The following is a 15,927-nucleotide window of genomic DNA, read 5'->3' on the forward strand; positions in this document are numbered from 1 at the left end:
CGTAAAAGGGACAAAAGCACTTTTTTTTTTAAAAGGATCCATTTCAACTCAATGATCCACAAAAATACTAGACGCTAGTCTAGAATGACAACATAATCTTTGTAATTTCTGCAAAGGGAAACTCCGTGGCTGGGTTATGTTAAACTACCATCAAATACCTGGCCAGGATTCGTCAAGAATGTCAAGGTCACGGGAAACAGGGAAAGACTGAGAAATGGTCACAGACCAGGCGAGAGAGGGGAGACTGCAGTCAAATAAAATACACGGTGGTACCCGGGATTCGGCACTGGAACAGAAAGGTGACACACTCACGGAAAGACTAATGAAGTCTGAAAAAATTCGGGAGTTTAGTTCACGGTAATGTGGAAAATGTCACTTTCTTCATTTCATATATCATGAAAACATAAGAAATTAACAGTGGGGGACACTGGGTGAGGGATAATATGGGAACTCTCTGTACTGTCTTTGCAACTTTTCCTTAAATCTGTAATTATTCCAAAGTAGAAAGCCTATTAAAAAGGAACAAAAACCACCATCAAAGAGCAAGGACATTTCAATTAACATCCTAGAATTCAACGGTTTACTTGTAATAATCATCAAACCTCCTCATCTTAAAATATTAATATTCATATTCTTCTATAAGGTGAATTCATGGTAAATGCAACCCAGGTTTTAAACCCAACACACCCAAAGGCTCCCTTCACGTGCGCAACAGCTTTGTAGTGTCAATGAATACATTAACAGGCATCCTAAATCCTTCTGGAACTAAGTTCCCGAAGGCCCGGCAAGGTTATTCCGATGTAGAGCGATATTCTTAAAACAAAAAAAACAAAAACAAAAACAAAAACAAAAACGCAGAGATACAGTTTTTGCCCAAGACATAGCCGTGACTTACAAGTGATGCCATCTGAGCATTCTGGAGCATAAACTGCATTTGCTGGGCGAACATGGCTGCAGCAGTCTTCTGTTGAATCAGATTGTTCCGTCCATTAATTTCCAGCTGCGTTTTTAGGTGTGGAGGAGGGTGGAGGTACTTGCAGTTCTCTCTAGCACACCGACCCTACAAATGAAGAGTTGGATGAGCCTGCGCTGATATTTATACAAAGCTGGCAACAAACTACCAAGTTTATGCAGCTCCAAGCTGTGAGTGGAGGAGACCCGTAAGGAGGGTTTTACATCCATTGGCTCATTTAGGCTTTGAACCAACCCTCTGAGATGGATACCCTTGTAACCTTCACCTATGAGATGAGGAAACTAAGAGAAATGCACACAATTAAAAACGTGACAAAACCGGAACTAAAACCCAGGGAGGCTGATGCCAGAACTCATTCTCGTAGGCACTTTGCTCTGCCCTACTTTGATATGCATCACATTATGTGGAAAACATAAAATATTAGGAATACTGTGATACCAACACAACAGGACAGATTTAAATAAAAATTTCCTGATGTGAGATGTAAAATCATGCCTGTGAAATTAAGTAAGATTCCGGATTTGGATCTACATCGACAAGCAATCAAGAAAATGGAGGGAAAATGTTAGATAACCGTATACACATAAATATACCTTACACATTTTAGATACACTATTCTGGACAATTTGGGCTCTAAAGTTCTTTTTCCTGAATCCATACCATGTGAGAACCATCCTGAAATCCCCCGAGGTTGTGTTCATCAAAGAAGAAATCTCTACATCTGGCACTCATGTTGTTCTTCAGGTTCCAGAAGCAATGGTCCTGGATCACTTGGGTAAATGAGACCAAAGTGTATTTTGGAGTCTCGGCTCTTTCAAAGTTTTATTGATGTGTTTAAGCACTTCCAGACAGGATAAGATTCCAGTCCTGGGCAATCAAATATGCCTTTGGTGTTGCCGAAATGCTGACCTGGCTGCTAATTATGGTGTCTACTATGTGACAGCAAAGGATGTCACTGGACAGGGATTTATCACATCATCAAATGTGACCTGTTGTTGTATTTGTTTAACTCATGAGCACTATACAAAGACGCTACTGATTCTCTCAATTGCATTACCAGGTCCACTATAATCCTTTTAAGACAAGCACAAATGTCAGCAATTCTTTTTGCCACAGATGCTAATTTTTTTTTTTTTTTTTTACAGTGCATGAGCTTATTGGAGAAAGGGGTGGAGAAAAAAGGCAGCTTTTTAAAATTTATTTATTTTTTTGGACCCAAGAGTGCAACCTGCTAGGCTGCCTGAATCCACAGGAGAAATGGGTTAGTTCACTGCGTGCTTTTTTTTTTTTTTTTTTTTTTTTTTTTTTACTGTTTATTCATTTTTCCAAGAGAGAGAGAGAGAGAGAGAGAGAGAGAGAGGGAGGATGGGAGAGGGAGAGAGACAGTGCAAGCGGGGGGAGGGGCAGAGAGCGAGGGAGACTCAGAATCTGAACCAGGCTCCAGGTTCCAAGCTGTCAGCACAGAGCCTCATGCGGGGGTTGGAACTCACGAACCACGAGAAGATGACCTGAACCTAAGTCGGACGCTCAACCAACTGAGCCACCCAGGCGTCCTAGTTCACGGAGTGTTTTTAGCACATGCTATGAATTTTCCTTACTTAACATGACTAAATGGTGTCCACAATCACTTCTCCGTATTTAGTTATCTCGTCACTAAAGCATTCCTCGAATTTCACCGTGAATCGAGGTGTGAGATTCAACTTTATAGAGCCACATTTAACGCAAAGCCAGATGCACTCCAACAGCCCTTTTAAATACCAGATCGCATGGGGCGCCTGGGTGGCGCAGTCGGTTAAGCGTCCGACTTCAGCCAGGTCACGATCTCGCGGTCCGTGAGTTCCAGCCCCGCGTCGGGCTCTGGGCTGATGGCTCAGAGCCTGGAGCCTGTTTCCGATTCTGTGTCTCCCTCTCTCTCTGCCCCTCCCCCGTTCATGCTCTGTCTCTCTCTGTCCCAAAAATAAATAAACGTTGAAAAAAAAAAAATTTTAAAAAAAAAAAAAAAAAAAAAAAAAAAAAAAAAATAAATACCAGATCGCAGCCACAAAGGGGCTCTATCATTTTCCTTCTGGCAAGAAGCTGAGTATAACTTAACACATAGCTTGAGAAATTACAGGAGCCACTATTGTTTTCTGTCGGCTTTGTCCTTTCGTCTCTTCCGATGATCAATTTATTTGCGACCAAATTAAATGATTTATAAAATCAAATACTATCTTAATTTCAATGTACCTTCACATTCCTCTGCATACCCTGGAAAAGGAAGAATTTGTTGGCACTAAGAGTTTTCTGATTTCATAAAAGTAGCTTAGGAATCCTTACGTGTGCTTAAAACCACAATAATAGTGGGTTCCCCCCCCCCCATTTGTGTGCCTCCTACGAGAAAAACATACAGCTTCATTTTACACCTACCACAATCTGCACCAAAGCAAAGTCACAAGGATTTCAGCCTCCAGATTCTCCACCCTCCACCCAGTATAACCGAGATCCTCTGGCTCCGAGTTAACAGCCCCGCGGGAAGCAGGGATGCTTGGTGGCTTCCACAGCCAAGCATGCTAGTTTATACTTCGGGGTCTCTTTTCCTCCTCCCACACCCTAACATTAAGATTTCCCCAAGGTTCAGTCCTAAATCCTCTGCTCTCCTCTCTAATCTCTTTCTCTGGAGAAATGAAGTTCTTGTCAAGTTTCATCTATCACCACACTGGCTCAGATTGTAAATCTCCATACCTATCTCTGCTCACTCTTCTGAATTTCAGTCCTTCCTCATCACTAACCACAGCTGCATTTGGAGATCCCGCCCCCTAACCAGATCTAAAGAACTTACTCCCGACCTTCCTTCTCCATAGACTAGGTTTCCTCTTCCCGCATAGTCCCATTTAGGACCACCGCTCCAATTCCCAGGCTGAGCAGGATCGCCTTGGAATTGCAAACCCACCTTGACAGCTTTTCCAGATGAGTGGCAAACACAACCATAGACGTCTGCACAGAACACAGTTTGTAACCCCTTCTTGAGACAGCTTTATAAGGAGGGCCGTCTCTTATATTTGGGAGTTCCAAACAATAGATCCGTTTAAACAATAAAAGGAAAAGGAATACATTAGGATTTTACCATTGTTACAATTTAGAGTTTTAACATCGTTTACACTGAATGCAATCAGAGAGAGGGGGGAGGAAGCCAGGCAGAGAGAGAACACCGTGTATTTGGCACCTTTCCTGGCAATCTACAGATAAAGAATTACTGCCTGCCTTTGTGCTTTGAGATTACTGTCGCTTACATATAATAACTTTTCTTAAGCCTCATCTTGGAAAACTAATGACATTTGGACGGAGCAAAAACAGTACACAGAAACAGAAAAAGAAAAAAGAATCACACTTTAATAATTACATCAACTTGGGCTCTAAAACTAAAGTATGGAATATGAGGCAGCATAAGACTTAAAAATACTTATTCATCTTAGTTATGAGATTTTACTTGATTTATAAAGCATTCTGTTTTGAATGGCAGAGTCCATAATTTAATTCTGTAACAATGCAAATGTACAGCAATACTACCTTACCAGAGACTGCCGCTTACGTTAAAGAAGGCTTATAAAAGACCAAAAAGTCTGCATTTTCTATCCAAACAATAGATGACGAGACCAAATAATGTAATATCAACGTTATCTGTGGAACACAACATTTCAAAAGAAAACCAAGCCCCTTAAGTTTTTTCAAAACAACTCTGGAACTCAGAATGACATATTTATATGCACAACATTTGGTGGTAACAAATCTCCGCTGTATAGTATTCATTCTTCAAGAGGCCCAAACTTAATTATAGGCCAAAATACTTTAATGGAGTTGAGAGCCGGGGGGGGGGGGGAGGGGATACACTTGGTTTTTGGCATTTGCTAACATTTGCTTTTGGTCCTCGTAGGGGATTAAGGCTTTGGTAAACATGTTGGGATGGGTTGGGGTGGAGGCAGGGGAGGGATGACCCAGCACAGTCTGTAATGACCTATTGTTCTTGGCCTTTGGAAAACCAATGACTGGGGACTAGAAACTTTCCAGTGTTTTCTTTAGACCAGCTAAGCACTCTGAATGGATGACAAGATATCCTATCACACTGGGTCTGTAACAGCCCAGACACTATCTTGGTCTGAAAAAAATCACCCCTCAGGTTTCCCAAGCTGAGTCAATGGTGTCCCAAGCCCTCCTTCTAGACCCACATGTTCAGAGGTGCCATGGCCTCAGTGCAAAGAAGCAGACCATGTCATAAAGGACTCTACAAGTCTTGTCCTTGGGACAGTTGCCATCCGCCAGTAGAGCTGGCACTACCTGAGAAACAGCAGCTAAGGCTAGTGAAGACAAAGAACCCTCTCTCTCCCTTCCCAAATATACATGGAAAATTAAAGAAGCATTGCAGAGATTAGCACGTAAGTTCATTGATGCTTGCCTGAATTTCACTTCTTTTCCATTTCTTTTGGCCTTAGAAACAAATCATTCTCATCTGGTCGTTCGCTATGTTACTGAGTTAAGAAAACAGCAAAGTGATCCCATAGGAAAGTGGTTCTCTGCTGAAGGATGTGCTACTACACCCATGAATCTTCCAGTCCCCCCTTCCCATCTACTCACTTTGAAATTGCACCCAAAAAGCAGCAAGGGGAGAAAATGGCCAGTGAAATTTCTGAAATGCATCTGCCTCAAAAAGCTGATGACAGACAAAGGAAAAAGTTGCAGAGCATTTATAAAACCTCCACAATTCAATCTATTTCCTTTTTCCTACCTTCAGGCTTTTGACAAATGAGTACAAAGCCTTTGACGGAGAAGAGAAAAGTAGCATTGTAGAGATTCAAATCCCACCTAAGTCTTGGGAGTTATGAGAGTGAGTCTGTCAGATCCAAGATTTCCCAGGCACTTGGTGGTAGAAAAACCCTGTGAAATGTACTTTTTTATGTTTCGAAGAAAAAGCTCCACCATCCATCAGAATAAGAAAAGGACCCTAGGAAGCTGAAAATTACCCTTTGTCAGTCACAGTATCTTAACAGAAACAGCTGTTTGCAGAATGATGGGCTTCTTCAAATACATTTGGTATTGTGGTGGAAAAAACCTCCCCTCAAATACAATGATAACTGGATTACTTTTCAAAGACACCTCACACCTCTGTTAGACTATGAAGAGTTAAAGTGGCAACAAGCAGATGACTTGTTCGATGAAAAAAAATATGGTATTTCATTTTAATGATCGTGTGTTAAATGAAAAACCCTATTGATCAGTGCCCCACTGAAACATACTTACGTGCATGGACATGGCCTCTCAGAGGCAGTAACGGTTATTTGAGAATTACAGACCACATGTCCAGGGTTGCCTGGTTCCTACGACCATCAAGACCTATTAAAGGCTAGGAACCATCTAAAAGAGCAAAAAGTGGGGGGACATCAACATAAACTGAGTATTAGCTGGATGTCAGCTTACTAATAGTGGCTAACTGTTCACTTTCTCCCTCTTAGGGTTCCTCCTTTCTAAAAATGGATATAATTTGCATCATTTTCTCCTCCAATATTATACCATCTATGAACATCGATAAATAGGCATAAAGAGCATCCTTAAATCTTACATCCAGCTTTTAATTTAAATTTGGGATGCAGATGAGAAATCTTTTCTACAAAAAGTCTTTAATAAGTCATTTCCTGAAAATATCAAAGGCAAGATTAATGAGGCTGAACACAGACCCCCATGGAGACGGCCACCCAAGCACCACCCCCCCCCCCACTGCAGTCAGCACTGTATCTCGTTTCCTTATGGTACTGAACTCCGCTTTCTTGATCCCATTTACACATACACAGGGCAATGACTTTGGTGCTTAACCAGACACCACATCTGAATAAGTAAGAGGCTGGGAGGAGGGAAGAAGAATTCTCTTGACTATCTGCCTCAAGAAAGCTTTCCAATCGTGACCTCCAAAAGATGAAGGGAGTAGGATCAATGATTACTGCTTGTTCTGAAAGAGTCCACTAAGATAAACGTGCTTACCAGACTGTAACATTTAGGGCTGACCCAGATTTTTCGGAACATCTCGTGGGCCTTTATCTTCTTGAGAAAGTAAAGGCCAAAGCAGTGAGGTGGCTTGTCCTAATTAACAAGCAACTCAGGAAGGACAGGAGCCAAGTTCCCAGACTCTCACTACCCAATATGGATTTTCAGTTCAAAAGATTCTTCCTCTGTAAAAAATTTGCCTGGACTCATTTCCCACCCCCATTCACCTTTGCCTTCCCCCTCTTTTGTTCCTCCAACTGCCCCTTGTACTCACAGTTTTATCATAGCACTTATCACTGTGTACATCGATAAATTGTTTGCATGCCTATCTCCCCATTAGACTTTGAGCTTATCTAAAGGTAGAAGTATATCTTCTTCATCTTTGAACCTCCAGGGATGTTCTGTGCATGATGAATAGTGGCCACTCCGTAAGTTTGCCGAATGAGTGAATAAATTTTGTGAGAATGACTTTATAGGGAATAACACTAAGTCGGCCTCAGAAGCCTAATCGCTGCTCTTGCTATATTTCCTTCCATTAAGTTCTTCCTTCTTCCTCCAAGAAGGGATCAGCAGCCAACATATGAATTTGGCTGTTCCTGGTTGTCTGTCCCAAATGATTGGCTATTCTTCTATTCAGGTCAGAAAACGGCTAATTTATACCATCCCCCCCCCTTTTTTGCTCTGAATATATACTCTGGGCTGTATGTGACCACCATGGCTGAAAAATTCTGATAATTCAGTGCAACTGAACCAGATGTCTCGGGAACCCACGAGGCACACAGACACAAACCCTGGTCTAATTCCAGGGGTCTGTAGCCACAAGAACCCCCAGGACATGGGACCCCACAGAGCCGAATAAAGGAACCCACAGCAGACTTATATTTAATCGGCACCCCACCCCACATGTCTCTGAACAAGCTGGAAGTCAAATTCCCCGAAGCCACTTAGACAAAGGTGGAATACATGGGGCCTTCTTGTGGATAGCGATTGCATACGCTACCTTCTTACAAGAAAAACATACCCGCTACACTTCAAGACCCCCCGTTCAGGTGCGTTCACGTTAAGCGTTTATTTTCGAATAATCACGAGCTCAAATTTTTCTGTGAAATTTTTTGAGGAGAAAATAACGCTAAAAATCACAGTGGCTGTTCGCAGTGAAACCAAGCCTGCCTCACCCATACCTCAAATCTGCTTCCTGCCCTCTCCTCGGTCTCCCGCCCTGGTCTAATCAAATACCTTCAGTTGTGTTAGAAAAACATTAACGGAGTATCTGTTCAATAATAAGCTCCTCAAGAATGCACCCCCCTCTGTTTACAAAACAGCTAAGCCAGAATCAAATCAAATCCCAAAGACAATGAAAGCACACTGGTACCAAATTACCAGAAGTCAGAAGGCATTTCTCATGCTAACTATTCATGGAAGCTGTCTTTGAAGTAGTTCGATGGCTGCCCACGTAAAATATCATTAAAATGCAGAAAAAAGGAAAGAAGACATCATGACGTTCAATTTGTTATCCAAGAAACAAAACACATATGAAGTCATGCAACATAGGCTTTGTTACGAAACAACATGAAGGGAGGTCTGTCTCGGCCCATGGCCAGATCTCGGGCTGTTAGGGTTGCTGTCCCTCCCTTTTTCAGACACCCCACGTAGTCACCTACCATAGTGATACACCCCCAGGACAAAGAGGACCCCAGCGGCTTCCTTTCACCCTCTCTTCCCCAGCTAGGGCTTCTGCCTAGAACCCCATTAAGGGTTGCCAGATTTATCAAATGGAAATAGAGAACGCCCAATCGAATCTGAATTTCAGATAAACAATGAACAATTTTTTTTAGTATAAATATGCTCTCCCTTTAATATATTATCTGGCAACCCTCCCCCTATCCATTCTTCTACCCTGGTGAGTTGAGCTAAATAAAGTCAAATCCCCAAAAACCCATTTTACCCCCTTTACCTTAAGGACATAAGGATTTCCCTCCATGGAAGCAGCCCAGGCTCTACCGGGCCTTCAGTTGCCCCAAGCAAAGCAGAGGCCCTCTCAGTCCCAGCTTACCTGACCAGCTGCAAGGAATTTAAGGAAGTTGGCTGTTGGAGAAAGCAATTTTTTAATCTGTGGCTCCTCCCACCAAAAGCTTCACACGGCTCCTTACCTGTCAGTCGCTCTACTTTCCCACCCACAGTGGCGCAACAGTATATTCAAATGACTTTGTGCCTGCCTGGGGCTCCTCCTTTAGGTTAGGATGGAGAGGGGCATGGTCAGTGACCACCATACTTAGCTCCCGATTCTGAATTTATACACATTTTTGGAACATATAAATTATCACAGGAAGATGAGGCTTTTATGTTTGTAAGGTTTTATTTGTGTGTGGGAGGGGTGACGAGAGTGGGTTAACTTTTTTTTTTTTTGGTCTTCAGCCTTGTCTGTGGAATACTCAAATTCAAGCAAAAGTCATCCATTAAAGCTGGGGAAAATGACGGCTTAAGCATCACATTTCGCTACGCACACATTAGATCTATGCAGATACGTATTCGAAGCATGCAAACTAATGGCATGAATAGCCGTTATTTGCATAGATGGTTTTTTTCAGCCAACCCTTGATTACTCATATTAAAAGACTGGGAGAGGTAAAAGGGCATAGTTAATTCTAATGAACACAACAATATAGTCAGGAAAAATGGCAATCCGTAATGGCCCCACCTTACAAAGAGCATGTATATTACAAAAGTGGTAATTGGGAACATTTAGGAATCAGTTACTAGACATGGTCCTGAATTTATTTTTTATTCATTAGCAATGCAGACTCCTCTCATGCCTGTTTTTGCATTCAATTGTTGCAACATCACTTATCATGTCCTTCCTGGAAAACTCCACTCTTGAGAGAATGGAAGTGAAACTAGCAAATGAGGTCTTAATATAACCATGAAAACAGTTTTGGTCTCTAAGACTCCAGAAAGGGTTTCAGTGACTCCCTAGAGTCCTTGGACCACACTTTGAATACTGTGATCCCTAGTAAGAATGCAACAATCTCTGGTATAAGGATCAGTCACTAGTCTATAAACTCTCCAAGGGCAAGGTGCCTGGGTGGCTCAGTCGGTTGAGCGTCTGATTTCAACTCTAGGACATGATCTCACAGTTCGTGGGTTCGAGCCCCATGTCAGGCTCTGCGCTGACAGCTCAGAGCCTGGAGCCTGCTTTGAATTGTGTCTCCCTCTCTCTGCCCCTCCCCTGCCCTCTGTCTCTCAAAAACAAATAAACTTAAAAAAAAATTTTTTTTTTTAACTCTCTGAGGGCAGAAGCCATGTTTTATGTGCGTTCTAGTCCCAGAGCAAAGCCTGGCAAGGGACTGCTCATCTGACTGATTTCTGACCCCCAAATTTCTGATTTCATAAACTTCATTAAGTGTTTTCATATTTTTCCTATAACTTTATTAGCAAGCTGTTTTGAAACAAAACTGTCTTTTAATTTGCACTGTGTATTCCAAAACATTTACATTCCATAAGTGCAACAGAAATAAGAATGGAAAAATTAAAAGAATAAAAGCAAATATGTCTTCAACATTAAAAAAAAGTATGCAGATGCCTTTGTTGGAATTATCAAAGATTCAGAATTCCTAAGGTCAGAAAGAATGAAATTGTACCACACTGGGGAAGTTTATATGGTTATAGTGCAACAGGTTAGGGAAACAGGAAAGAGTAAAGCTGGAAAGCATCTGACAGAGTGTGGACCACAGATTGCTATTTCCAAGAGGGGAGCCTCAGAAGCTGAGTTCCCTGGTTCAATTGTTGTCAGAGTGGTATACTATATTCCTCTCTTGGAGATCGCGCATATTAAAGGTTCTCTCTTGTCTTGGTGGTAGTAGGGAAAGAAAGAAAAAAGAAAGAAAAGAAAGAAAAAAGAAAGAAAAGAAGAAAGAAAAGGAAAAAGAAAGAAAAGAAAGAAAAAAGAAAAGAAGAAAGAAAAGAAAGAAAAAAGAAAGAAGAAAGAAAGAAAAGAAAGGAAGAAAGGAAGAAAGAAAAGAAAGAAAGAAAGAAAGAAAGAAAGAAAGAAAGAAAAAGAAAGAAAAGGTTCTCTCTCACATGTCCTCCAGTAAAGAAACCTGCGATCCCAGCATAGTTCATCACAGAAACCATGGCTCTTTCTCTCATAAGACACCTTTTGCCATACATGTCTCGTTAGACTGTCCTTATGAACATACTGACTCCCTCCTACCAGAGCTCAAACCAAGTCCCATGGCATTTGACAGATCCAGTTAGTTTTTCCTTCACACTTTTCCACTTCTATATCTCCCCTAAATAGAAAAATATAGTTGAAGTACAAAGAATTCGATGTCCTGTTGAAATGACATTTAACATTTTTGCCTATCCTGGATCTCCCAAAAGCTAACAAGATGGCGATTTTCCCCTACGATTGCTACAAAGAAACACCCCACGATCATCTTCCCGGATTTCTTTCTTTTCCTTGAATGCTTCAGGCAGGCAGCTTCAAGACTTCTCTAACGGGCTCTCCCTATACTGTGTCTTCTGTCCCTTGGAACCATGCCAGTTACCTTAGGTTTTCCATGACCTAAACTTAAGGGTCTCAAGTGAGTTTTAACTGCACTAAAACTTGGGAAGTAAGAAGGTGTTTGGCAATCCCCTTGATTACTAAGGGTCTTTGTTTTGTACTAAACTTAAACCTTGGGGTTTCCACTTGGCAAAATTAAGTTTCCTGACCCTGAGTAAAACGAAAGTTTTGAAGAAGGAAAGTTTCAAATAGGTTGCAAACTTCTAAGGTGAGTATAAAATGGGAAAGGCCCTGATTATTGTTCAGGTTTAAACAATTTATCTTTGCGGGCCTCAGTATGGTGCTAAGAATACATTAAATAATTACATCTCTCCAGCCAGCGACAGATCCCTCCACCCAGAGGTTAGGCAAAGAGCACATATAGTTATTTACTTTTGGATTTTGAAATTACAGGCACAAAGATGAAAGTCAGTCCCTCTTTTGCTAAACATAAGTCCTTTTTCAAATGAAGACATTTAAAAGCATGATATCAAAATGGTTGTTCATGGGATCTTGCTAAATTCACACATGTGAGACCGCGTTTCAATCCCCAAATAGAGCCAAATGTATCCACTTGAAGTAAGCATTTTCCTCACACACCTACCCAAACGCCAGACTAATACCGAATATGTAATTTCCAAGCAGGAAGTCTTACTTAGTGGCATATGCACTGCCATTCAAATACTTTGAGGCATGGACTAAACTTGCATTTTGTTAATGGTAATATATTTTTTATCGCCAAAAGTCTTAATGAAAACTCTGTGCTAACTTGTTATTAAAACTGTAGGCATTTTAGACAAATCCCCCAAGAAAACTCCAAACTCTAAATGCACACTGTGTATTTCAATCGAGTGGCATTTTTGACCAAGTGATTATTATTATTTTTTAAAGTATCTGAAAATTAGGCTAACTTCCTGTTTGGTTTTGTTCTGCAGACATAAAAACAAGCAATTTCATTGATACAAACGCTTTCTCTTTTCTAAATAAAGATCTATTCTGCGTGGCCTGAATATCTACCAAGTATAGGAAGCTTCATTCTAAAATGTGTGTCAGAGATGTGAACAGAATTGAGAAAGTTCCACAGGAAACTACTGAGATTACGCTTTTAAAAATATAGGTTTTAAAGTGAGTCGCTCTACCTTAGTAAATATAGCAACCTTGTTAAGCTCGCCTTCTGCTTTCAGTGAGGAGTTAATATTTGATGATGATGAAGAAACTGTTCCTAGTATTTAAAGAACCAAACAAGGGTTAGTTTAAAGAAGATAAAATGATAAGTGGAGGTTTTATGTTTTAAAATAAATCAATCGCTCAACCGTAAATGTCTCCTAATCCTTACTCAGGAGAAGTTGAAATATGATCTCTGCCGAAGAATGCGTATCCCCAAATCTAAAACAAGGACAAAAATAAAGCAAAGCAAAGAACAGCAAAAGGTAATTAGTTTTGAAATCTATTAATTGTACTCTCCAAGTCAGTTTAAGCAGCTGGACCACGAGTTCCTCGGGGGTGGGAGGTGGTGGGGAATAGTATACTTGTAAGCCTGTACCCTCTATATGAAGCACAAAAAGGTTTCTAGAATCCTGGTGAGAGTCTAGCCAGCGCCTTTCAATTACTGGAAAAATAAAACAAATCTACTCTAGCTTCATTGTGCCTTCCCCGAAAATCAGAATAAAATTAGAAAACTTCAGAAAACATGTCTTTCTGAAAAAAAAAATAGTAAAAGTTCAGTTTATGTGTCTCTCTTACAAGGTAAATCAAATTCCATTCTACAAAAATGTTTCAGAAAGTGATGCAGTGAAATAAAGTAGGTAGTATAAAACATCAGTCTGCCAATCCTTTACATTTGTTTTTCCACTAAACAAAACTGGAGCGTGTAATTGGCTTTATTTTGTTTCAGGTTTTACATCGACTTTATTTGCTTTTAATGTTAAACAAATTTTTGTTAATGTTTATTTTTTTTAATTTTTTTTAACGTTTTTATTATTTATTTTTGAGACAGAGAGAGACAGAGCATGAACAAGGGAGGGGCAGAGAGAGAGGGAGTCACAGAATCTGAAACAGGCTCCGGGCTCTGAGCCGTCAGCACAGAGCCCGACGCGGGGCTCGAACTCACGGACCGTGAGATCATGACCCGAGCCGAAGTCAGGCGCTTAACTGACCAAGCCATCCAGGCGCCCCTTAATCTTTATTTTTGACAGCCAGACAGCACCAGTGGGGGAAGGTCAGAGAGAAAGGAGAAGGAGACACAGAATCCGAAGCAGGCTCCAAGCTCTGAGCTGTGAGCATAGAGCCCAAGGCGGGGCTTGAACTCTTGAACCATGAGATCATGACCTGAGCCAAAGTCAGACGCTTAACTGACTGAGCCACCCAGGTGTCCCTACATTGACTTTATATACTAGACTCTAGTATATAAATGACTCTAGTATATAAATATACAAATGACCCTTCATATGTGAACTAATTCTGACCATCTATGAGGGTGCTGGAGAATAACTGTATATACAGTTTTAGCGCATGTCACTTGGCATGGGACAATGGTAGGCACACTTTTGGAAACCAGGTTGAGGCCCTGTAAAATCATAGTTTCCATTAATATCTTGAAAGTAGTCATAATGACACATCCACTGGAGGGATTTACAGAACATTTTTCACACCACGTCCTCCTGAGCAACAGCTGACTTTACCGCGTATTTACCATGTGCCAGACACTGTTCAAAGGGTATTTAATCTGCACAGTAACCCTGGGTCAGTGCTTAACCGAGGAACTGAGGCACAGTGAGGTGAAGAAACAGGCACAAAGTGACAGCACAAATGTAGCCGACCTAGGATTTGAACCGAGGTGCTCTGGGTGTGGAGCTCGCATACTTAACCAGTACAGTATCGCCTTGCGGTCCTTCGGCATGTGTTAAGCTGAGGAATGAGCTAGTTCAAATATTTCTGCTGTCCGGGCCACTATTTTCCCTCTAAGATTTCAACAAAGATTGCACATCAACTGGCTGTGAGGCATGTCCAGAACTGATTTAATAGATAAATGTATGGCAGTGGGATGTTTTGTTCAGTACCTAGGGATCTTGAGTAACTTAGAAATGAGTAAGATAAGGTAACTGAGTGTCCAAAGGTTTTTTTTTTTACACCATGTTCACCTGAATAATCATGGCTAACTTCATTGTGTGTTTGCCGTGTGCTGGGCACCGTCCAAAGTGCTTCATATGCATTACTAAGTCTTCCCTCCTTAACAAAGCAGAGCAATTAGTAAAAACACGTCCTCTCTTAGCACTGATTTTTTGGTAAAGGTTTGCCAAATAGGATTTTTGCCAGTTAGTTTGGGGGAAGCAGTGTCACATCATCAGGAGTTGGGTTAAGGGAGCTTATGCACAAATGACCACAGTCTGAGCAGAGCGACGGTCCAGCAAAAGCCATTCAGAATAGATGGAAGTGGGCTAAGCGAAAGAGTTGCTCAGGTGCATTTTGTGACTATTCTCACCACCTTGAAAGAAGAATCTTTGATAAGCACAGTAGTGCTATTTAGAAGCAGGTTGACTCAGACCACAAAAGTCTGAGTGCTGTAGGTTGCACACTATCACAGAGCAGAGAAAATGTCGACACAATGACAAAAGATCAACCTTATCACAAAGTAGTACCAAAGTGTTCTTCGGAAGCATTTCATTCCACCAAAAGCACAGGCAAATGATTTACATTTACATACATACACTACCCACACCACCTCACAAAAGTCTGCACCACCCAAAGCTCGGTTTTAGTGGCGATTTGATTTAAATGAGTAGGGAATGGGGGCACCTGGGTGGCTCAGTGTGTTAAGCGTCCGACTCTTGATTTCGGCTCAGGTCATGATCCCCTGGTCTGTGGGTTCGAGCATTGCATCGGGCTCTGTGCTGACAGCTCAGAGCCTGGGGCCTGCTTCAGATTCTGTCTCCCTCTCTCTCTGCCCCTCCCCCCTTTGCACTGTCTCTCTCTCTCAAAAATAAACATCAAAAAAAATTTAAAAGATGAAGCATTACAGGTATTTGCTGGTGAAACTAGGGAACCTGGATCTCATAATAAGAGACAAAAAACAATGGAGCATGCAGACTCCAAAAGTGTACTTATATTTTTAAAGATAGTATGATAGGGTAAATAATAAGGGTAACAAATCCAGTGTTGAAATATATCAACTATCTGGAATCAGGTCACAGGCTATTCATACATTTGACTTTGCATGCATCTGTTCCTGGACAAGGCAGTAATAAATCTAAATTTTAAGATGAAAGCAGTATTTTATCAGAAAGTGTTCTAACCTGGGATTTAAATGCCCTGGATTCTACTTATCATTAGATCACGGCTAAATTATTTTCCAGTTACGGTAATCAGTTTGGCTAGGAATAATTCCTGCCCTTGTATACCTCAT

The 15,927-nt window shown here is 41.2% G+C and overlaps 1 protein-coding gene across 10 annotated transcripts in view; it reads right to left on the minus strand.

Annotated features, from left to right (window-relative positions):
* MBNL3 (muscleblind like splicing regulator 3) overlaps positions 1-15,927 on the minus strand; it is a 112,497-nt gene that overhangs the window by 31,414 nt on the left and 65,156 nt on the right. For 8 of the 10 annotated variants that reach the window (XM_045051066.1, XM_019824313.3, XM_019824312.3 and 5 more), the window contains exon 3: positions 896-1,060. In XM_045051066.1, the coding sequence (XP_044907001.1) occupies positions 896-1,060 (165 nt within the window). Of the gene's footprint in view, positions 1-895; positions 1,061-3,902; positions 4,035-8,936; positions 9,052-15,927 lie in introns of those variants that run through there. The other 2 variants (XM_019824314.3, XM_019824315.3) reach the window with 2 other exon arrangements.

This window comes from Felis catus, chromosome X (assembly GCF_018350175.1).
Source record: "Felis catus isolate Fca126 chromosome X, F.catus_Fca126_mat1.0, whole genome shotgun sequence".
NCBI lineage: Eukaryota > Metazoa > Chordata > Mammalia > Carnivora > Felidae > Felis > Felis catus.